Genomic DNA, 25,283 nt, shown 5'->3' with positions numbered 1-25,283 from the left:
CTGTTTACTCCTTGACAAATCACCCATTCCAACCTCACCTTCCACACAGAGTCACATCCCTTTTCATACCAGGTTTTAGCTAATTCCACTGCACCTGCCTGATGCTGGCATAAGCATCCATCCTGAGACCCCAACCACTAAATATGTCAAAAATAGAAGGATGGATTCTATTGATGAACAGACATGTGTGCACTCGTGAAAAGAGAATGCAAAAGTCACCAGTGTAAGCAACGTTGATAAATGACACTGCATAAGGATGAGAGAAATCCTTGACGTTTCAGTTTGGGGAATCTCGAGTCGGGCTCAAGTATCCAATTAATTAGAAATTGAAATGAAGGATTATGAAATCCAAACAGGTCAACTGCCTTTCAAAAAAATACTGTCTGGGGCGCCGGGAAAATTAGCGACTCAGCAGGGGAGCTTGTTGTGCAGATTTCAGCATTGTTTAACTAGGAGATGCGAGACGCCAACAGGAGCAGAGGATCCTGCCATCCACACTAATGCCGTATGCCATCAGTGCCAAGGCTACCCACATGGAAAACATCACCTCCAGCTCAAGGTTCACAGCACCCATTCTCAGATATTAAATCACACGATGAGGGTTCACTATTTATATATTTTTTTAGTTATTTAAATGAGTGGACTCATTATTTCGAGCCTGAAGGCGCTTGGCATAGCTTGTCCAGATTTAAAGATAACACTTGGCACCTCGTCAGATAAATTTCCCTGCATAATTCCAGAAATACTAAACTAACAATTTGATCCGTCTTATTTACATCAATGCGACGGGACTGGCGACCTCTCTTTATCTTTAGGGCGCTGGAAACCCACAACCCTAAAACTGAATTAAGTGGGTCCATTAGGTGAAGAGATGAACGTTTCAACCTGTGGATCTTCATAGAGCAACCTCGAAAACAACAACGGGGTACATTTTATTTGCTGAAATACTCTTTAATTATTATTTCCTTTCTAGTTTTTGTCTTTTTAATAGGATGCTTTTGTGCTGACAACAAACAAAGCAAAAAAAATAATTGCATCTAATTAAAATCCATGGGATGCCACAGAAAACCTGCAACTGGGTTTAGTGCAGCCGAAGTGTACGTAATTGAAAATCTCAGAGTAGCAAGCATCTTTACAGTAAACATACAAGCACTGAGGGCAGGGAGGGCGGCACAGAGGCGGGTGCACCTTCCTCACGCATATGGCGTTCTTGTTTTGTGTTATGTTTTAGCCAAAGTCTGTTCCCTGGCTTATGTTCGTTTTCATTTCTTCTGTTATTTCTGTCTCCTGTGATGGACTGGCACCTTGTCCAGGGATCGGTGAATGGGCTCCATCTTCGCTGTGGCTCTGCTCAGGGTGAAGAAGGTTTAGAAAATGGATGGATGGACCAATATTGTTATTAGAGCAAAATCACAATTACCCGAGGTAATGTGGAATGATGAATGGCTGAAAACTTGATTACAACAGGTGGCCCCTGCAGATCTCTTGTTTCTCTCATCAGTATTGGCAGTCTAGTCCAATTTATCATCCAGCTGCACTCCCAGGTATTTATAGGTCTGCACCCTCTGCACAGTCACCTCTGATGATCACGTGGTCCATGATGGGCCTGGGCCTCCTAAAATCCACCACCAGCTCCTTGATTTTGCTGGTGTTCAGGTGTAAGTGGTTTGAGTCGCACCATCTAACAAAGTCCTTGATTAGGTTCCTATACTCCTCCTCCTGCCCACTCCTGATGCAGCCCACCATAGCAGTGTCGTCAGTGAACTTTTACACGTGACAGGACTCCGAGTTGTATTGGAAGTCTGATGTATGTTGGCTGAACAGGACCAGAGAAAGTCCAGTCACCTGCAACGCTCCTGTGCTGCTGACCACAATGTCAGGCCTGCAGTTCCCGAGACGCACATATTGAGGTCTGTCTGTAAGATAGTCCACGATCCATGGCACCAGGTATAAGTGAATGAAACAGGGGAGCACGTGTACCCAGTCGGTGCTGGTGTCACACTGACAATAGCCAAGGGGTGTGCGAGTCACACTGCTACATTCAGCCAGGGTTCAGGGCTAAGGTTGAAATTTTAGTTTTTTGTTCAATTTTGAGTTTTTTTTTGGCTTATCGTTTGCTGTTTCCCCTGTGCCTGTGTTATGATTCTTTGTGTTTTGTGGGTGGTCCGCCAAGAGGCGGGGCCATCTGTCCATCACCACCCTCAGCCCTATAGAGGAGGAGACGGTCCACAGTCCATTTTGATTGATTCAGCTCTTGGTTTTGTGATTTTCTTGTGCTTTGTCGTTCACTGTTCTGTATTTCGACTATTCTTTGGATTTTGGACTTTGTTTGCCTTTGTGCTCCTCGGCGATGATGTTTGTGTTACAGAGCATTTTGTATTAATAAATCCTTTTATTAATGAAGACTCTACATTGCACACTGTGTTATTAGCTGGGGTTATGTGATGTTGTTTCCCCCTCTTGTGGGATTTTTTGGAATTGTTCGGGAACATACGTGCATAGGCACTCTCAAACTAATAACATGTTTTCATACAGAAAAGAAAAAAAAAAATATGAGGAAATCCTGGAGGAAACCGACGCCTTGGAAGAAGATTTGTTTTCCAGCAAGATGACGAGTCCAAGGGTAAAACCAAAGCCACACACGAATGGCTTCAGAATAACCGTGTGAATGTCTTGGGGTGGCCAAGTCAGAGTCCGGATCTCAAATCACTGGAGCCGTGGATCTTAAACTTTCTTTTTTTTTTTTTCGTCATGACCCAGTTTTGCCTTTTCTGTGTATTCATGAGCCTCAATCACCACCGATCTTCATCCTGTCTCTTGAAAATGTGCAGACTCAGGTCGCAGCAGCCGAATGATGTTTGTTTATGCTGCCATCAAAAGACAAATCTTAACAACCCTTTCCCATTCGGCAATATTGTGCTTCACGCTGCTGCGCAACCCAAATTCACACGGGCCACAACCCACAGCTTATGAACCAATGCAATGGAGAATTTGTGGCAGAACTTGACAGAGGCTGTTCACTCAGGATCGCCATGACACCTGACGGAGGTGACAGAGAGAGAGAGAGACCTCTGCACACAGACTCAAGGCTGTCATGGCCACCATCTACTGTCACACATGTGCGTCTGGGACACAATCGTAGATGCTACACCCCGAAACAGAGTGGTGGCACCGTTGCCTGATGACTTTTCTCTTCCTCCCACTGCAGTAAGGATGATTGGCAGCTCTACCATCTCTGATGTCACTTCCGGTTCCCACCCCTTTCAGCTTGCAAACATCATAACCAGCATTAGAGCCTTTCTGAAGCCAGTCTGAAGAAGGCTCACGTCTTTTTTTCAATTTCTCATTTGCTTTTGCACCATCACAATATATGGGGATCACCCGACTCTTTTTGACAAGTTCTTGTGTCTTATTACACTACTAAATACTGACTTGAAGACTTGCTGTATGTGATCAGTTATTTTGGGTTTTATACTGTGCAGGAGAGCCAGGGAAGGTAGGACAGACATCTTCGCCCAGGGAAAAGATGGTTTCATACCCGTCCAGGAGACCAGAATGGATGGACTGAATGGATGGGCATAAAAGGGGCAGTTCATTCCCCCAGACAACAGGTGGCAGTGTTTCTCAGGGCAAAACCCAATTAAGAAAACTGCAGGGTGGCACGTGAGTTGGAGTCTGGACATGCAGCACTGTGAGAGTCTTTGGATGGCGCCAGAGGGCGCTGCCCTTGGAGGACTGCCCTGGTTTTCACACAACCGGACAACTTGGACACGTCTGTGTCTAATTTAAAAAAGAGAGCCCTCCGCCACACATACTCAAGTCAGAGTTGGGAGGCGGAAGGAGGGAACAGTGAATTGGTGTATTTTGCTGGTGTTTTTATGGAGGAGGTCCTTTATTTGAACCTGGAATTGTGTTGGGCATCACTGTGTTTGTGGCGCCCCCTTGTGGTTACAACTGGTAAATGATATTTCATTTTGATCACTTTGCCATTAAGTTGTTTTTCTGTTGTTCAATGATAAAACATGAAAATGTCCAGGGGGTGAACACTTTTTACAGGCAGTGCACACTCTGAAGAGGTCTTTAATGTGCGCTGTTGTTGGTGCTGTACCAGTGTCACTAGTCAGGGGTGACACGCATTGTACTGCGGACACATGACAAGTAAACTGAACTTGAAGTTGACAAACTGCACTTCACGCCGCGCTTCTGTCACAATCCCAGACGCCCAACTCAGCATTTCTCTGCCGCTTCACCACTGCCACCCCTCTGCCACCCCTCTTCCAATGTCCCAAACTACATGACGGCAACTTGATACGTGCCATAAATTGAAGACGACGCTGGGATTTCATCGAATAAACAAAACACTCGGCCGCATCCTAGGCGAACGATCAAAACCAAACAGCAGAGAGCGAGTCGGTCACAGTAAGTGGGCCGCACCTTTATAGCCTTATTTTTTGACATTTATTGCACTGGGAGCGGGTATCTTCATACTAATTATTTTAAGCAGTCAAGAGACAGCTTAAATAGCAGCACAGAGCGAGTATTTAAAGAGAATGCTGATATACCATTACAGGCTGACAGCATAATTCACACCTCTGTCAGCTTTCACTCGATGTGACATGAACTTGAAGCTCAGAACAGCAAACGTCCGAGGAATTTTACAGATGCCTTTTATAGACTGGAGTAAAAAAAAAAAAGATATTTTTCCAGTCAAGTGTGTCTATGGGCGGATTAATAATTCACAGTTGGGGACAGATGGCATTTAAAAGAAGAGTCGTGGTATAAAATTATAGGGTATGTCATTTACGTCCATGTCTTGGGACACTTCAACTTGTTAATGCACTATGGGACAGTGAAGCGTTTAGGACTGGAGCCAGGAAACACTTCTTGACTTAAAAAACAAACTCCCGAGACATGGAGTCAAAGAAGGGTCTGGAGGCGACGTTGGGGCAGCACAGCTTTTAGCTAAACTAGTAGGTGACAAAAGGACTGAACGGCCTCCACTCGTTTATTGAATTTCTTACGTCTTTAGAGGCACGTCGTTTATTGGGTGAATTCTGACCACGATACTCTAGGTAAGCTAAACTCCACGAAGAGACTTCACGTTCCTAACCGGTTCCTCTGACCCTGGTGAGCCTCTGCCAACAGCATCAGGTGCAGCCCTGAAGGTGAAGCCAGTCAATTAAATGTATCCTCACACCAGGATTTAAAGTTAAAGACCGCCTTCAGGTCCCATCTCATTTCTGCACCGGCTTAATTCAAATCAGGTCACGGATGCAGAATGATATCCCAAGAGCCTCTGACACTAAAGAGGGGCTCTGGACTCCCTTTACTGGGGCACCCACACTCAGACAGTTTGGAATCACCAGTTTTATAAACTTGCCTGTCTCTAGTGAAGTATCGAGGAAGAGGCGTGCAGGCTCAACGAGAAGATGAGAAGAAACTCCGCAAAGACGATGACCTGACATGGGATTTGGACTTGGGATGCTGGATTACAAGAACATCCATCTAGGAAGTTTCACAAATGAGAAGAGCCCATTCAGTGTGTCAAGTCTATCGGGACCTGTGAGGCAGCAATGCTCAACTTCTCATCACGTGATGCTACAAAATAAATTACCCCAACCCACAATTATCATGGGACTTAAATATCGGTAGACGTTTCAACAGATAACGGAATACCCTTTCACTCTTCTGAAACATTTTTTCAGTTTCTAACCTGCTTGCCCAATCATAAAGTGTCAGTGCCCATTCCAGCAGCACTGCTTGCCAGGGCAGAACCAGCCCTAGGTGGGCACGGCACAATGTCGTTACTATTATGATCATTAACTGCATTATTATCTTTAATATTATCACTACGACATGTCATTTTCTAACCTGCTTAATCCAAACCATGGTTTGGAAACCCATCCCAGGTAGCATAGGGTGAAACGCAGAACAAACCCTGGACAGGACGCCAGTCCATCACAGTCCACTCGTTATCAGTAACGCTTATTCCAGTTCAGGATTTTATTATTTTATTTAGGATTATTGCTATTATTATTACTACTAGTAGTAGTTATGGTAGTGACCATAAATTGGGAGGATATGGTTTAAAATTATTATTAATATGTAATGTTTTTCCGGCTGCACACAAAAATTATACTAATGAGTGCAGGTCAACCTCAAACTGCCTTCAACTCCATCCCACAGTGCCGAAAGATGATTTATAATAATAAAAGTGATGTTAACTAAACCACACAGAGAAAAAAATGCAATAACAAAAAAAAACTATAATTAATACATTTTTACAACACCCCCACTTCCAATATATACAATGAACACAAAGCATAAAATTATATATCTAAGAATTTTCCCCTCCGTCCTCTCAATTCAGTCTTTTTTCCGTTTTCCTGTTTCCTTGTAGTTCAGATCCTTAGACATGCCAATCCACAGAATAACCCTTTCACGGTAACCTCAGCGTATCTGGACTCTTCGAGGTGGCCGCCCCAGACTGCAATGGACTTGTGGTGCTCCCCGAAAACAAAATCTTTCTCCTGGACCCAGATGGGTCATGTCCTTTCCTCCTACGCCATAAAAACTCGGGCTGTCTTTTCTTCCTTCTCTTCCTGCCTTTTCGCGCCCCTATTTAAATACTGCGTCCGTTTCCATGGCACTCCCGGAAATCGCAGTGACAGCCCTGTACCTCCCGAAAGGTCCTCTCTATCCAACCCGCCTATCTTATCTTCCGTATTTTCAAATGACAACGGGATTTTACATAGAGAAGAAGAAAATAAAATAATAATTTTATGTGGCAATACTACAAATATAATCATGATCCATCCCAGGACAGGGCACCAGTCCATCGCAGGGGGCGCACACACACACAGGACACACACCAAGTCACCTAACCTGCATGTGTTTGGACTGGAGGTGAAGCCCACACAGACACGGGGCGAACATGTTAACTCTACACAGGGGGGTCCCGGGGTGTGAACCTGAGTCTCTGCACTGCCAGGCAGCAGCACTACTAATGTGCCACCCATTCCTCTACTTCTTCTTCATTTACTGAACCTGCTTAGTTCAGTTTTACAGTTGTGGGCAAAAACAAAGGAACCAACCAATTTATCCATTTCTAAGATCTTAGTGTCACGCGTACAGAAAACAGCGAAAATGTTACTTGCATGCGCCGATGCACATACAGCACGTCGCCATGCTCTGGTGTCATGGTTGTGTCAAAACGTCTGTCTAAAATCTCAGAACGTATGTCATAACAAGGCAGCATCAGATTCTATGCCAAATGTGGTACTGCACTTTACTATGTCTGCCCGTTGACTAAGGGTCCTAAAGCAGAAAATCCATTGAACTGGTCAGCAACAGAGATGACAGCACTGTGACTTCAGCTTTTTTAGTTTAAAAATGCATTTCTGTTTTACTTGAAGTATCATTTCAGCGCCAAATTGACAAATGTTTTGCCACCCTGACATAGCCGTTTTTATGCTCAGAGTTACATATTAACCAAATGTGCACATCCATCCATTATCCAACCCACTATATCCTAACACAGGGTTACGGGGATCTGCTGGAGCCAATCCCAGACAACACAGGGCGCAGGGCAGAAATGAACCCCGGGCAGGGCACCAGCCCACCACAGGGCACACACCCTCACACCAAGCCCACACGAGGGACAATTTAGGATCGCCAATGCACCTTACCTGCATGTCCTTGGACTGTGGGAGGAAACCCACGCAGACACGGGGAGAACATGCAAACTCCACACGGGGAGGACCCGGGAAGCGAACCCAGGTCTCCTAAATGCCGGGCAACAACGCTACCACTGCGCCACCGTGCCACCCAAAATGCACATCCATAATCTAAAATCTATAATGCATGACCCTATACATACAGACATACAGTATATAGGCAGTCCCCGGGTTATGAACGAGATCCACTCCTAGGTCGGTCTTTAGATCAAATTTGCAGGAAAGTCCGAAGAAAGGTTGTTTTTCAGCCTCATGATGTCTTCTTTAACTTTCATTGGCACAGCTCTTGTCCTCATGTTGAACAATGGCAGCTCCAGACCCCAAAGGGTAGAAGCTGGCTGAGGTATCTGATGAAGCAATGAAACCTGCCTGAGGAATCACAAACTGTCCAGAACATGACGGTGCCCTGAAATGGAGGGGGGCGACCACATAGAAGTAGTGCTGTGTGACTGAAATGTCTGCAAATCCCCTTAAATGAAAGTCCGCAGTGCGCCCTGTAATCACAGCGTCTGAATTGTTTGATTTGTAATTTTAAACAGCGGAGCACAGGAGAGAAAACTAAAAAAAATGTGTCTTTGCCCCCAAACTTTATGGAGGGCACTCTGAGTGCACTGTCAAATTCCAGAAGCCCACTGATTTTGAACAAATTGCTCCTGCAGATTTTGCTCTTACACGGATAGTAATTTTGTACGTTTTTGTACACATTTTTTGCCCCAGGTTTGCTTCCCAGGTCCTCCCTGTGTGGAGTTGTCATGTTCTCCCCGTGTCTCCGTGGGTTTCCTCCCACAGTCCAAAGACATGCAGATTAGGTGGATTGGCGATTCTAAATTGTCCCTCATGTGTGCTTGGTGTGTGTGTGTGGTGGGCTGGCGCCCTGCCACAGGTTTTTTTTCCCCCTGCCTTGCGCCCTGTGGTGGCTGGGATTGGCTCCAGCAGACCCCCGTGACCCTGTAGTTAGGGCATAGCGGGTTGAATAATGGATGGATGGATGGATGGGTGTTGCCCCAGCCGCACCACAATTGTGAAAGAGGAAGAATGCACACTTTATCAACAAGATATGATTCATCTTTTTCGTTCCGGATAATAAAATATTTACTAGAAATATCATTTAGATTTATGCAGGGAAAACGTGCTGGGTACATCAGACTTTGACGTGTATCTGCTCCCCTGCTACTCTGACCCCACAGTGGCCCGCTGAGCCATTCCTGTACAATCTCAACAGTACATCACATTGACACACACAGTTTTAAGTTGATGCTTTCCCATTTCAGATACACACTTTACATGAAGTTGTTAACTGGAGGAAAGACAACAGTGTTAGTAAAAAAAAAAAAAAAACGCTCACAGACTTGAGTGCTCAGGCCAAGAAGGCCACCGGCTGCAGGCTTACCTCCGTCTCCAAGAACCTCCGCAGCGCTCTCTTCTTCTTGATACTCTTCCGACGGATGTAAACGGCAACACTCAGGGCCACGATCACCACCACGAAGAGCACACCGATCACTCCGGCCGCAATCAGAGGAGTTCTAGCAGTGAAGTACAAGACAACAGGTGATTATGAGGGTCAGGAGAAATATGGCAGCAGCCAACAGTCAGCGAGCCACATTTGACGAAGCCGGTCTGTTCAGACGTTACACGCAGCAGGGCAGAGAGAGAGCACGTCGCCACATTTGAAGAAGATTTTCAAAAAGTCATGCGCCCGTTTCTGGTATTTAATATGCTTTTGAGTCTTCTTGACTACCATCACGACGACTGCAATTTATTGTTACACTAATAATAAGATTTCTGGGCTCGACTGCTCCTGAAATTACCACCCTGGTAATAACTGATGGAGATCGACTTAGTTCATCCCAAGGGCCGCGGGCAGCCACCTCACAGGGCCGCGGGGGGTCTGCCTGGCATTCCACACTTAGGAGATTGCTGATAATTTCAATAACATTATCAATATTTCTAAACTTGTTTTTTGCATAGCGTGGATGTAATATGACTAGTGATAATGATAATAATAAAAATCTGAAGAAGAAGTCAGATTTGTCAAGTGCATGGTAACTGTACAGCTATTAATAACAAGAATGACAATAATGGATGGATGACTGGATGATGATGATAATAATAATAATAATAAACAATAATCCACATTTTTCCAGTGTGTGGTCACTACATAGTTACTACTATTAAGAATATCAATTACAGTAAAAACATTCTGAAATCTGATCATGGAGTAATGAATAGATAATAATAATAATTCTAAGCCATATTCCTCCAGTACATGGTCTTTGAATGGCTACTACTACTACTATTATTAATAATAATAAAGATTATAATAATACCCTGAAATCATGAACTGGAATAAGTGGTTCCTATAGTGAGTGGACAAATGATAACAACAAAAAATAAATAATAATAATAAAAAAAACACAATACGCCTTATTTTCCTAGTACTGTATATGGTCATTGGACTAATGTTGTTGCTAATACTAAAAATAATAACACCCTGAAATCATAAACTGGATTAAGTGCATCTAATAAGGAATCGAGGGATAATAATAATGCTGATACTACTACTACTAAGAATTATAATTCTAAGTCATACTCTTTCAGGACATGGTCATCTGATTTTTGAAAATTTAATTTAAAACTACTACTACCCTGAAATTCTGAACTGAAGTAAGTGGTTCTAAAAGTGAGTGTATGTATGATAACAGTAACAAAATAAATTAAAAAAAAAAGAAATACTTATAATGATAAGGTATACTTTCCCAATACATGATCACTGGACTACTACTACTATCCATCCATCCATTATCCCAACCACAGGGTCATGGGGCCTGCTGGAGCCAATCCCAGCCAGCACAGGGTGCAAGGCAGGAACAAATCCCTGGGTAGGGCACCAGCCCACCACAGGGCACACACTTAGGGCCAATTTAGAATCGCCAATGCACCTAACCTGCATGTCTTTGGACTGTGGCAGGAAACCCACGCAGACATGGGGAGAAGATGCAAACTCCACACAGGGAGGACCCGGGAAGTGAACCCACAGGTCTCCTTACTGCGAGGCAGCAGCGCTACCACTGCGCCACCGTGCCACCCACTACTACTACTACAGCAGCTATTACTAAAAGTCATAATTTTCTTAAACCATACACTGGATTAAGTGTATCTGATAATGAATGGATGGGTAATAATAATAATAATAATGATAATAATAATAATAAACTCCAGGCTAGATTCATCTAATACATGGTCACTTCATGGCTACCAATACTACTACTAATAATAATAACAGTAACGCCCTGAAATCCTGAACTGGAGTAAATGTTTCTGTTTCTGAGTGGGTTGTGATGGCCTGGCGTCCTGTCCAGGGTTTGTTCCTGTCTTGTGCCCATCGCTTGGAGGGCTCAGGCTGCAACACAAGCCTACTCAGGATAAAGTGGGTTTGGATGAATGGATGATAACAACAAAAACAGACAAACAAAATAAAACGCAAAAATAATAATTAGCCATGTTTTTCCAATACATGTTCACTGGACTACTAATAATGCTAGTAATACTAGTAATAAAAATACTAATATTTTGTAACCATGAATTGGATTACATGTGTCTGGTCTGATAAGGAATGGGTGGATGATGATGATGATGATGATGATGATAATAAATTGTAAGCCATATTTTTCCAATCCGTGGTCACCTGATTAGCATGCTAATAATGGCAGTAACAGTAATGGCCTCTCTGTGTCTTTTCTCCACTAATAACAGCAGATTCGCAGATGCAGGTGAAGGTGTTTCCCTGATCGTTACGGAGTTTGCTGACCTCGCCGCCGTACGACGCACACGACACGCAGACCTGACAGTTGTTTCGAGGCTCTTCTGCTCGCTAATGAACTTGTTATTTCTTGTAATTTCATTTGAATTCGGCTCGCCTGCTGGTTGGTTAAATCATTCAGGCACAGAGTTCTTCCCTGGGAAAATAAAAACAAACTTCATAAACAAAAGGCCTGTTAAAACAAACAAACAAAAAAAAAAACAGCAAAACTTAAAGTGAAAATAAATAAGACCTCCTGCTTTCAGTGCCATTTGCTGCAAACTCTTATTTGAAATTGCTTCGTTGCTCCCCTTGCTGCGTTTGCAGTCGTTACTCATCCCAGACGAGCTCTCAAATGTGGCTGCCGCATGACTCGGGTGCCTTTGGTGGCAACACACCAGACGACATACAAACAAAACGGGACGACACCAAAAGAGACAAGAAGGCAGCATAAAGTAAGCAAGCTTTAATGAGTGCCACTTCCACTTGATCATAGCGCTGAAGGACTGGGTGGATGATGATGATGATGATAATAATAATAAATTCTAAGCCATATTTTTCCAATCCATGGTCAGTATTCAGTAACGGGGGGCTTCATTTTTATTCTTTTTGCATAATGGCCTTTAATGTCTTTATGCAGTACGCACGATTTAAGGAAATCAATTGACTTGCTTTCAATGTGCACCAGTAAATGGTGACTCCTGGCCTGTGTGGGCACATTGAGACACACACACACACACACTCACTCATAGGGCGTACTGTTTGCCCAAACGCGCTCAATATAATCCGGACATGTAAAACATTCAAACAGTGCGTACTGCACAAATCACGGCAGATTTTAGGACTGTGTGTCAAACGTAAAGCACATTTTACATAAGGGGGTCTATGACGCCAATGGAAGGGGCACACATACGAGTTAGAGGCCTGCCAGACATCACCACACGAAGCACACAGACACGACATCAAACAGTAAGCGACCTACAGTGGTTTGCCCGGTCACATTAGGACTCGTCATTTTACGGCTTCAGTAGGCAGGTGGTGTGCAATGAGGGGCCTTTCACTGGAGGCCATCGTGATCTGTGGACTTCTTTTCCTCTCGCTGTGACTTGGCTGTTTGTAAAGGTACTGTTGGAAGCCATCAGGAATCAGGGAGGAGATGAACACCACTTAGAAAGGAATAAAATCTTCAATGGGTCACAATAAACAATGTGGGGGGGCTCCTCACACGGACACCCTGCTGGTGGGCCTTTCCCCTATTTATGACTCTTCAGTCCTCTGGAACCAGAACTAAAAATGTCATAAAAGCTAAGAGGCTAAAAAGAAGCAGAGGCCATTAAAGTTCAGCTTGAGTTTGACGGCTCACCTGCTCACGCGCACAGAGCCAGCCGTGACACCACAAACCGGCTTCACTCCGTTACAGCTAACTAACTGACGACTAACTTCCATCGGCATAAAGGAGGGCAGCAACTTCACGAGCTAACCCTGACTGTGACGATGCGGGTTCACTCATTCAGGGAGCCTCTTGAACCCGAAAACTGTCGGTAAAGTAACAGGATGAGCTGGACAATGAGGACACCAAAACGAACCAAGGGGGAAAAGGTGCCAAAGTGCAAAACAGTGTTTTTATTAAAACAGCAAAACCAGTGTCCAAATAAATAGTGCAGAGCAAACAAAATGTCCATAAATAAATAATCCATTACAAACAGTGCAAACGGTGGCGCAGTAGTAGCGCTGCTGCCTCACAGTAAGGAGACTTGGGTTCACTTCTCGGGTCTTCCCTGCGTGGAGTTTGCATGTTCTCCCCGTGTCTGCGTGGGTTTCCTCCCACAGTCCAAAGACATGCAGGTTAGGTGGATTGGCGATCCTAAATTGTCCCTGGTGTGTGTTGTGTGTGTGTGTGTGCCCTGCGGTGGGCTGGCACCTTGCCTGTGGTTTGTTTCCTGCCTTGTGCCCGGTGTTGGCTGGGATTGGCTCCCTGTAGTTAGGATATAGTGGGTTGGATGGATGGAAAAGGGGAGAGTAGAGGAACATATTACTGTATCAAGACAAAACAGGGGTGGTTAGGTGAGTTGGTCACGGGGGCTGGGTGGTCTCGTGACCTGGAGCCCCTGCTGATTTTATTCTTATTCTGTGTTAATTAGTGTTGTCTTATTCAAATTCTTACTTTGTCTTTTATTTCTCTTTTCTTCATTATGTAAAGCACTGTAAGCTACACTATTTGTATGAAAATGCGCTATACAAATAAATGTTGTTGTTGTTGTAGTATGTGTGTGTGTGTGTGTGTGTGTGTGTGTGTGCGTGTGGTGTGTCCAGGGTTTGATCCGGCCTTGTGCCCTGTTCTAGCTGGGATAGGCTTCAACAACCCCTTGAGGGCGGATTAGAAAACGACACAATGATAACATTTTATTACAACAAATGTTTGTGATGCGCCATCTGTTGGAATGACAAATACAATGCACTTTATTACAACATGCATTACAAAATTCATTCCAATCAATGGTGCATTGCAAACGTTAACACTGAGGCCAGCATTGATTACTTAGATGTGAACCTGTCTTAGACGGGTAAGCACAGCTAGTGACCCTATAAAGCAAAGGCAACATTACGATAAAACGCTCTTTAACATCACAGTCGTTAATCTCGTGACAGACCTCACACTTGGCACACGTTAACATGTACCGTTTGTAACCCCGAGCCAGGCTGAATAGAGGAGCTAATCATGTCGTGAAGTCCCTGAGGTGCCTTGGGCCCCTCCAACCCTCTCCCGAGTAGGCTGCTCTGGGTATATGGCCGGCATTTTATCTGCGGTTCAGGAGATGTGACGGCGAGCGTGCTGAATTTATTTTCCCCGCTGTCAACTGCAGCGTAAACGAGATATGTCAGATCTACATGCTACTTCATTTTTTATTTTCCTCCTGCTGATCAGACCCGATTGAAAGTGAAAGTAATACCTGCCGACTCTGCAGACGGGTTTTTTTCGCTGCCTTATTGTTTGGAGAGGCCGTATAACTCCTCAGGTGTGACATTCAATAAGAAGAACTATCCAATACTTCTTACTTGTTCCTCTTAGTGTCTTGGGGGGATTTTCTTTTCTTTTTTCCTTTTTTTAAGGTCAAGCCTGCAACGTTTCATATATCATTCTGAACAGTGCAATTCATAGCACTGTGCTCGGTAATAGAATGTGATGCTGAAATGGTGCATCTCTGGGGTGGCACGGTGGCACAGAGGTTAGCGCTGCTGATCTGTCATTTGTAAATGAAGAGAGTGCAGAGAGGAATATCGTTTAGTTTGCTGGTGGCAGACCCATCAACAATCTTGGTACACACGTCTACTACAAAAGGCAAGACAAACTGTTCTGCCGTGGTGGGCGCGTTCTCACATTCGGCAGTTTGGTGAGCACTGAGACAATGCCTGGAGCACCTGCTGACTTGCTGTACAAACACACTGGAGTGCCTTTATTAAAACCTCAAGATTTTCATAAAAAAAAATAAATAAAAAGTCTAAAGATTTTACTTTGGTAAGCAGCAGGCTTAGTTTCCAATTGTCTTTAATTCTGAATGGCTTCATGCTATCGTTTGGCAGCACAGCACCACAGAGATCACACAGCGGCCATTGCTCATTTGCTCTTTAGGTTTTGTGGCTGACCTGCTCTAGCAGACTTCCATACTCTTTCCATTTCTTCATGACTGATTTAACTGGATGTGTGCGCAGGGTGGGCAGCGTCGGTCCTGGAGGGCCGCAGTGGTGTTGTGTTCCAATGCCTTCTCCTCTTCTCCTTCTGCAGAATGATAAGATTGGCAGCCACTCCATCGCTGACATCATAGTCTGGAATTGCCCCTTCCTGCCATGTGACCATATAATCCGAGAATCGGTCATCTCGTTTCCAGTTCTGTCTCCTGAACTCACATCTGAGAAGACATCTCTGCAATTTATTGTGTGATTTTTCATTTTCTTTATTATATAGACTAGCCATCCCCTACGGCTCTGCCTGTGTGGAAGTGAAACAGGACAGTGAGGAGGGTCCTGCCCGGCTCCCTACTCTTGACGTCACTCTTCCACCTCCCCTCGGCCCGCAGCCTCTGTCTCTGATTAGCGTGAATATATCGCTCCTGCTAGTGAACTATGATACTTAGCACGATGAGGGAAGTCGCAAAATCAACTGGAATGTTCAAGCAAATTACAGAAAAAAACCTGATCTAAATCCGCTAAGTAGTTTTCTCGTGAAGTAGTTCTCATATATACGTATAGCAGGCCGTGGTAAAAGAAAGCCCGGCGTCCTAGAAACTACTGAAATCATCAGAAAAAAAATGTCGAGACTACTCTGGGCGTCTCGCTCCGAGGTTTCGTTGTGCTGATGTTCTCGCCTCGCTTGTGCATTAGAGGCAGGAGGAAAAGTAAAAGGGATGTCATTTTGCCGACGTGCTCGTCTCGCTTGTGCATTAGCCGCTAAGCGTGTGGCTCTCTTCGAAGGTTTCATTTTGCCGACGTGTTTGCCTCGCTTGTGTATTAGTGGTGAGAGGAAAAGTAAAAGGGATCCTGTTTTGTCGATGTGATCGCCTCGTTTCTGTATTGGCGGTGTGGCACGCGGCTGGGGGTGGTACCCAGCCTGGACGCCCAAGAGGACGCTTCAGGGAGGCCCAGAGACTCTTACGTGCCCTATAACCCGGAAGTACATCTTAGTCACAGCGACAGGAGAAATGATGTACTTCCAGGATGAAGAAGAGGACTTTTGATCTGACCCGGAAGTGACAGGAAGTCACATGAACTGAGGGTACGGAAACACTTCCGGGTCAGGGAATATGAAAGACTGTGAAAGATCAAAGACGAGTGAGCTGAGCTGGGTGGCAGGGCGTCTGGGAGTTTAGGAATTGTCTATTATTGAGAATTGGTTATTGTATGAGTGTTGTGGAGAGAAGGGTGCTTTGTACACTGTGTAATTATAATAAAGTCAATATCTGGACTTTTACCTGGTGTCTGGCGACTGATCTGAGGGTTCATGGGGACGACAGCGCCCCCTATCTGTCACAGCGGCTAAGCGGCTTTGTCTTTCTTCAGAAGTTTTGTTTTGCTGATGTGCTGGCCTCACTTGTGTTATTAGATAGATAGATAGATAGATAGATATCAAAAGCACTATATAGAGATAGATAGATAGATAGATAGATAGATAGATAGATAGATAGATAGATTAGTGTAGTCGGCAGGATTACATAGATAGATAGATAGATATCAAAGGCACTATATAGATAGATAGATAGATAGATAGATAAATAGATAGATAGATATCAAAGGCACTATATAATAGATAGATAGATAGATAGATAGATAGATAGAAAGGGGAAATTCACATACTCCAGCAGCAGCATACTGATAAAAAGTGTCCAGGGATCGAGTCCGCATAAAAGAAAGTGGTAGGAGCAATCAGTGAAATAGAGAAAAATACAGAAAAATGTAGAAAGATAAAATACACGGAGGTGCTGGAAAGGCTGCCATATTAGCAGCTAAGCAAGTTTTCTGTTTCCTCGGAGGTGGACCCTTATCCCAGACAGACAGACAGACACATTTCCACGCGTAGACGTTTATACTGTATATAAGATATATATATATATATATATATATATATATATATATATATTATTCATTATTTGAAGCAAATAACATTCCATATAATCAAGTTACACTTAGTCAGTTATATGAGGTCACTAAGGGGGAGCCCCATCTTGTTGGTCTCCTCTTTAGTGATTTGGATAATTAATTTCCTGTCTCCATCCCCTGACTTGTGCTCTTCATGGTGGTCCTAGGGAGTGTTCATGGCGCAGGTTAGCCCACCATACTGACTCACCTCAAGTTGGCCCACCCACATTCAGGTGAATTTACACGACAGTCTGCTAAAACCCAAGACAGGTGACCACCAATGAAGTAATTCTGTGACGCCTGAAGCCAATGGGCTGACTCAAGTGAGGATTTAGGGGGTGCCATAATAAATACTTAGGAGGTCTCTTATTTTATATTTCTAATTGATTAGCTCACTTTGCAGAGATCTGTTTTCACTTTGACATTAAAGGGTCTTTGTCTGCTAATCAGTGCCAAGAAAGTCAAATTAACTCCATTTTGGTTGAATGTTCCAGAATAAGAAAACGTGAAAAGGTCCAAGGGGTGAACACCTTTTATAGGCGCTGCAGTACATGGACAAAGGGGCAGCATGGGACCCCACACGGATGGCACCCAATTCAATATAAAGGGGGCTGTAAGTGCTGTCCATGGCACTGCCAGCTCTCCACGGCTGACATGACGTTCTTTCACCGTTTCCACTGCCCGCCCCCTCTACTATCTCTGCCGTAAAGTTGATTTGAATGCACGGGCCGGCCGGGCTGAGATGTATGCAGTCACGTGATTCGTTTCTTCTGACGGAGGGGATGTTATCCCTTCTATCTAAGCTCACACTTGTCGCCTGACAAGAAGCAATCTGATGCATATTAAAAGCAGCGTCGAGGCCGGCGTCCGTGTTCACTGGGAGGTGACAGGTGAGAAGAGAGGGGCTGACTGCAGAGATGAGGGGGCTAATTTATTTAGCTGAACTGGCGTGGTTTGCCTACTTAAAGGTCATTTGTTTGGTTGAATGGTAGGCTGTGCAAAGTTAATTAAGGCTCACCGCCCAACTCCAGGCTCTCCCTGCCTGGCATATCAAGTGGCATCTGCATCATCCTGGCTTTTTAATCTTTATTTAAGAGACAGAATGCCACCTTTGTAAATTGTTCGGATTTATGTTTATTTTTTTTTCCTTTGATCGTTTTTTTTTATTGGCAAATTCCGTAACATTTAAGCAGCTTTGCCTGTGTAAATTTCAACTGCGCCGGGGGGGGCCAAGGTGTTTAAATCTCAAGCCTTTCAAAGGATCAATTAAGCAAACAGGGCGGCTATTCGACAAAGACGTCGTGTTGCCGGTGCTGCTTGTCACTGTATTAAAGCTAAATGTGCCCCTCAAGTCCTTCCACGTCACCATTTCAGATGAACACAACACAGCCCTGACCCGTCCACTTCATCTCCTGCAGGGCTGGAGCCAATGCTGGGGGCACAGGTTGGTCCTAAAACAGGCACGGCCCCCCTGGTTTCACAACATTCAGATCCTTGGCACATTTGCAGTGTCTTCCAAGATGTTTGGGTTCATATTTTTTCCTCGATTCCCCCCATCAAATCAAACCAGTCTGACATTGTGATTAACCTGCACATTGCAGACTTTCATTGCAGGGGATTTGCGTACATTTCGGTCACACTGTGTAGACATAACAATACTTTTTCTATGTGGTCCCCACATTTCACAGCAAGAACTGGCTACTAACTAAGAAACTAGTTGGGCAGAAAATGGGGACCCTCCAGTACGAAGGGCAGCTTTGGCATCCTACATCTCAAATGGGCAGACGGGCTGAGCGGTGATCAGTAAGTTTTCACATCCTGTACCTCGGGTCTCGACCAGGAGGGTGTATTTCTATACACCCTGGACACGCTGTTGTCTGAAAAGCCTGCATTTAATATGAAGTAGGTACAGAACAAATGGAATAAAAAGAGAAATAGATGAAATACCATTAAGGAACAAAAAAATCAAGAGGAGAAGAGCGTAATTTAAGTGACGGCGTAAAGCGGCTCTAGAGCTTCCAGCTTCAAGTGAGTTCAATTGATTAGGTCTCATCAGGCGCTCCAACATACGGCGGAGTGATTAGTACAAGGAGGCTGATGATGAAAAATAAAGACGGAGAAAAAGCGAGTTCATTAGGAACATCTTCATACCACTCAGCGCTTAAATCTGAGGGAGACAAGAGATGAAGTGATTGTGCCAGTGAGGAAGACTGCAAGCACTGGGAAGAAGAGTAAGCCTGAGATGACTCAGGAATCAGACAAGGACTCTAGGGCTGCTCTGGCCTGCTGGGTTAGAACGGTCGAGATATATAGACCACGTACATTATATTACATGGTAGGCACGTATTTATATATAGTAGTTTAGTACAAAAGAGGATCGGCACCACAGGTTACTCCGTGTATGTGTGTACAGTATGTATGATCAGATCGTGTGTGTATGTCCACCTATATCTGTGTCTCAATAAATACACTCTGGCCATGGCTTACATCCCACATGTATGGAGTTGGCGTCTTCTCCCTTTGTCTGAATGGGCCTTCCACCGCAGTTCTGTTTTGGACTCTTGTCTGTAAAGACCACCATTTTGCAACCTCTTCTTCAATTTTGCAGCCATTTCCAAAGTATGCAGGAGGCTGCCCCCAAAATACTTTTTGTTATTTATCACAATGGGCATACCGGCCAAGGAATGCTGCCACCCAGGGGAGCATGTACTCTTGGGATGCCATATCCAAGCTGCCAATCGGTACATAGGAGTAGTTTCATACGTATGGCAGTGGCTAGGTCACTGGGCTTTAAACACAGCACTACTGTAGGTTCATCTCCCACTGTGTGACCATGAGCAATTCATTTAAGCTGTCAGAGCTGTAATTGTAACAAATAAATGGAGGCAATCATATTATAATCTTGTACTTGTAAAGCACCACGGGATAGCAGCTGTTGTTAAAATGTGCCACTTAAAATAGGAGCTTTGCAGGCATGCTGCCTAGGGCGCTGGGCTTTAATGCACAAGGTTTCCAGTTTAATTTCCACCTCTAATCCACTGTGAGACCTTGAAGAAGTCACTTAACCTGCCCTCGGCTACAACTGTTAAATAGAAATGGACACAATTGTGTTGTCACCGTGTGTTTGTGTGAAGCACATTGGGATGGCACTAACTGTGGGAAGGTGCCACGTGAAAGTCTAATAAGGAGTACGGTGATGTGGCTAAGACACTCGCCATCTTAATATTCACCTCTGGCCTACCTTCAGAACTTAAACATTCCCTTAACCTGCACTGGGCTCCATCCATCCATTTTCCAACCCGCTAGATCCTAACTACAGGGTCACAGGGGTCTGCTGGAGCCAATCCCAGACAACACAGGGTGCAAGGTAGGAAACAAAACCCGGGCAGCGCACCAGCCCACCGCAGGGCACACACCCACACACCAAGCACACACTAGGGACAATTTAGGACCGCCAATGCACCTAACCTGCATGTCTTTGGACTGTGGGAGGAAACCCACGCAGACACGGGGAGAACAGGCAAACTCCACGCAGGGAGGACCTGGAAAGCGAACCCGGGTCTCCTAACTGTGAGGCAGCAGCGCTACCCACTGCGCCACCATGCCGCCCCGCTGGGCTCCAAATTTATATAAAAACATGAGCATTGCAGTCCTGCATCAAGGACACATCACACTCTCAAACTCGCTTAACCCCATTCAGGGTGGCATCAGGTCAGAACCTGTCCTGGCAACACTGGGCACAAGGCAAGAAAACAACCCAGAAAACTGGCACCAGCATTTTAAAGGTGGCATAAAGGCAGTGTGGCAGTAAACACAACAGCATTCCTTTGGGATGATGGAATAAAACCACAGGGACCTGAGGAACTGCCCACCTGAATACAAGGAGAACATACAAACTCCGCATGGGCAGGGAGAAAACCTGGGCTTCAAATACAGGACAGCCATGCTCAGCCCTGTGCCACTGACTTAAAACACTCATAACGCTAGTCACCTGTCCTTTTGAATGCCGTCACACTGCTGGAGCCTCATCGCCAGCTGCCATGCCACCTGAACTTCAAACAGGTAATACATCTAAAGCTAAGCATGGTTGCGCCCGGCCAGTGCTTGGATGGCAGAGCAACTAGGAGAAGATTGGGTTCCTGTTGGGAGAGATGAGGGTGATGCCAGCATGGGGGTGCTTACCTTGTGGTCTGTGTGTGGATCCCCGCTGTCCCAGTGCAGTGACGGGGGTAAAGTGCTTTAAACATGGCACCATCTTTCAAAGGAGGCATAAAACCAAAGTCCTGACTCTTTATAATCATAAAAGATCTCTGGTCATCCACTGTGAAAAGTAGGGTGTTTTCCAATGCCCACCACAGCCTGGACATTCTGGCCCCCTAATCATCCTCAGTCCCTGATTGGCTAACTGTCTCTCACACCCCTTTGCCACCTAATCGCTAACGTGTGGTAAGCCTACTGATGCAAAATGGCAAAATCATCCAAGTGGGCGCTGCACATTGGTGGTGGTTGAAATGCCCCCCCCCTTAGTAAAGTGGTCTGAGAAATGTCAGTAAGTGCTATATAAATGTAACTCTTCTTCATCATTGCTATACTGGTGTTTAACTCTGCACTTTTGCCCACAAAGTTGTAGGAAATGAGAGCATTGAGGCAGAAGTAAGGAGCACATCGGGGACGTGGATTTGGGTTTTCCACTCCGTCAAGTGAAGTTGTGTAATTAATCACATTTCTTGTGTATCAAGGTGGACACCCGACTCATGCTGGAGGGACGTGCGTGTATTCATCTCACAGTACTCTGTGCTCACTGACAACATTAATTGTTCTACTATGGGTCAGATTCCAGCACGTTTGGACACATTTTCCTCCCTTTCTCCTCTCCCTGAAAGCTGCTGATAAGACGGGCATTGCCCGGCCACATTCCGCCAGTTAACTCCCACCACAGGAAGCTTCACAAATGGTGGGTAGAGTGTGTGTAGAGAAGCAGGCCTTCTTGGCTCTCCCAAATGAGATAAGGCAGGTATGACTTCCGTATAAATGGAGAGCGTGAGGGAGGGAGGACAGAGTGAGTTGATGGATGCCTTTGAAAAAAGGCCCAGACAGTCACATGGAGCATTCCAGTAGCCGTAACGGACCCCAAGAGTAGAGATTTTAAAAAGGAAGACCCAAATGCTTTGATTTGTCACTTAATGTGGACAGACATTATACAAAATAAATTGCTTTTTAAGAGGTAATTATGTTACAAGAGCAGATGGAAGTCGGTCCTTGAGTTCTTAAGGCCTGTTGCTGTCCAACTCTGTGGTGTCCTCTGTCACCTGTCCAGTTAGTCCCTAAGGCTCCACAAAGTGCAGTCACTGCTGTGGCAAACATCCTGCATTGTTCCAAAGATGACAGGTGCAACCGTTTAAAATTCCCAATCCTTAATTGTATATATTTTTGCTAACAAGCTGCCAATTAAACCTCTGTGTGGCATCAAATCTCAATGCAGTGTCTGACATACACAAGCGCCTGCCTGGGTGGCAACTTCAGGGCCTGTCAACATGTAATGCCATCCTGAGCCACGGTCTCGCACTGTCTTGTAATGCTTCTCCTCTCCTTCTCTCTGCCAACCCAGAAGCCAACCTCTCACTGGCACAGGACATCATCTCGGGTTCAGGAGCTCCTGGAAACCGACGTCATAACCGGCACCACCGCCATCCTTCTTCAGTCGCATGCTAACCTCGTGTTTGTTATTTTATCAACTAATATACGGGGATGTGACTGAGGCTGCCCCAAGCCTGTGCTTCATTTACAGCAGACTCTTGTCAAGCGTAACTCCCAAGTGGAGGAACGAGCTGCCCGCCTCCATCCGAACTGCTGATTCCCTCGTTGTGTTTCAGAAGCGACTGCCATGTTCTGTGACTCTCTGCCCGATTCATAGTTTCTCCAACTACCAAACGGATCGCAGGCGGTCACCGCCGGGTCACAAGTTACTATTGTTTACAATAGGCGGCCATCCAATGATCACACTCGATTCACCAAGTGGGGGGGACCCCTCCACTCGAGGGTCACAAAGACACTACTGTGATAAAAAAGTGGGTCGAGACTCAGAAATGCTGAGAAACACTGATATTGACTTAGTAGCGAAGAAAGAGTAACTCATGTTGTGTCTTGTTTGATTTAAAGCTCTTCACTTGTGATGATCGATTTTGTCCTGTCACACTTGTTCCTTAATGTTTACTCTATTATGTTGAACTAGCAGTGCGACTCACGTAAGATGGGCTGAAATCTAATTAATCAATGTAGCCATCAGCATTAACGTTTACAGTGCACCAACCTTTGGAATGTATTTGACGTTATTGCGTGTGTCATTCCAACAGATGGCGAATCACAAACACTTGCAATCATAAAATGCATTACTAGAAATGTTTGTGAGGTGCCATCTGTTGGAATGACACACGCAATGCAAATGTCTTTGTTATATGCCATTTGGTATGGAATTTGTAAAAGCGGCGTTAATGTATGTGATGTGCCATCTGTTGGAATGACAGAGACATAGCAAGCGGATGAACACACAGATACACAGACACTTGTTCTGTTATTAAGGTGGACTCTTTGGTGGAGTCGATTTGATTATGAAAGTGTCAGCTAAGTAATTAAATGTAGATTTGCAGTAAATGTCATGTCATTTTCTAATCCGCTTTAACCAGACAAGGGCCGCGGAGGTGGGTGGAGCCTATCCCAGCTAGTATTGGGAGCAAGGCAGGAACAGACCCTGTCAACCAGTTCACCTGACCTGCATGTCTTTAGACTGTGGGAGGAAATCGGAGGAAACTCAAGTAGACACGGGGAGAACATGAAGCTCTACATGGGACGTAAACCCTTCTTCACTCCTCACTGCGAGGCTAACACTGTGCCAGCATGTTGACCCCGACCAGTCGCGTTGGCTTAGCAGCCTTATAAAACAAAGTACACGAGAAGAAATCAGAAGAGCCCGACTGGGAGCTCTCACACGAGGTCTTAGCAGTGCAGGTTAGTAGAATTACTTGTGTGCGGCGTTCATTTACTTGGAAAGGTGAAGGTGGAATAGGGCAGGATTAACTGTGAAGCAGATGGCTGATTATGAATAAAGCAGCAGAATTTTGGAAGGAAGAGAATGAAATGACCACTGTTACCTAGCATGTTGTGGTAAAATGGAATGACCCGTCCAGGGATAAAAAATGCAGTCACCACTAGTAGGTCCTCTACACCTGTGTACATTAAGAACAAAATATACACACCAACAAAAGAAAAGAAAATAATAATAAACAACACATGCAGGCAAGTGTCCACCATTGCACAAGCTAGCAAAGCACCCACTGCACAGCACACCTCTAAACCAGAAAGAAAGGAGGACAGAAAGAAAGACAGAAAGAGAGGGAGCAGCTACCTATCCATCATCCCCACACAGTCCTGTATCCGTGGGCCGATGCACCTGTGGGCACAGCAAAGTTAAAACAGCTCTGTTATTATTCATTTGCTGCTGGAAGGGAGAAAGTAACTCATCAATGACAGGGCCGCCGTCTCGGGAGTGGATCTCCATTCTGAAATGATCGCTTTCAGCGGTGCGCGTGAGGCGTTTAACTCTCATGCACCTCCACAGAGGCACGCGGCAGACCGCTGCTGGTGCCGCGGCTTTTTCCTGTTGACTTACCATTAGTCAGCGCTGCCACTGCCAATGCCAGATATGTACATATAACTGCCTGGTAAGTTTTAAGGCTGGACACCAAACTGGAGTTTTTTAGCTCCTTGCTACCATTTTGTGCTCTGTCTCTATTGTCTACTTTCATATCCATCTATCTATCCATCTATCTATCATTTTTGCTCTGTCTCTACTGTGTATGCTTTTTTCATAACTGATTTACAAGATTAATTTAAAATAGTTAAAAAACAGCTAAACTTAAAATATATTTTAAAAAAGTACATTACAGTGACTAGCACAATTACAGAGCAGTGAATAGTTTAGTCTCAACAAGTCCCATTTCTGGCACCAATGTACAGAAACTCAATTTGAGCTCGCAGTAACCACGGATCAAACGTTCACTTTCTACACCCTTTGATGGTGAACCTCATGGCTGTCTCACGGGTCATGATGAAGGATGTCA

The 25,283-nt window shown here is 44.8% G+C and overlaps 1 protein-coding gene across 6 annotated transcripts in view; it reads right to left on the bottom strand.

The window, feature by feature from the left end:
- The window catches only part of LOC120530767 (receptor tyrosine-protein kinase erbB-4-like), a 799,040-nt gene that overhangs the window by 128,908 nt on the left and 644,849 nt on the right, over positions 1 to 25,283 (bottom strand). For 2 of the 6 annotated variants that reach the window (XM_039755347.1, XM_039755350.1), the window contains exons 16-18: positions 24,569 to 24,613; positions 24,315 to 24,389; positions 9,127 to 9,259 (exon numbers count right to left, since the gene is read on the bottom strand). In XM_039755347.1, the coding sequence (XP_039611281.1) occupies positions 9,127 to 9,259; positions 24,315 to 24,389; positions 24,569 to 24,613 (253 nt within the window). The remainder of the gene's footprint in view (positions 1 to 9,126; positions 9,260 to 24,314; positions 24,390 to 24,568; positions 24,614 to 25,283) is intronic. The other 4 variants (XM_039755351.1, XM_039755353.1, XM_039755348.1 and 1 more) reach the window with 2 other exon arrangements.

Source organism: Polypterus senegalus, chromosome 6 (genome assembly GCF_016835505.1).
Source record: "Polypterus senegalus isolate Bchr_013 chromosome 6, ASM1683550v1, whole genome shotgun sequence".
In the NCBI taxonomy this organism is placed as follows: Eukaryota; Metazoa; Chordata; class Cladistia; order Polypteriformes; family Polypteridae; genus Polypterus; species Polypterus senegalus.
Note: the sequence above shows the minus strand (reverse complement) of the source record. Positions and strands in the feature narration are given on the sequence as shown.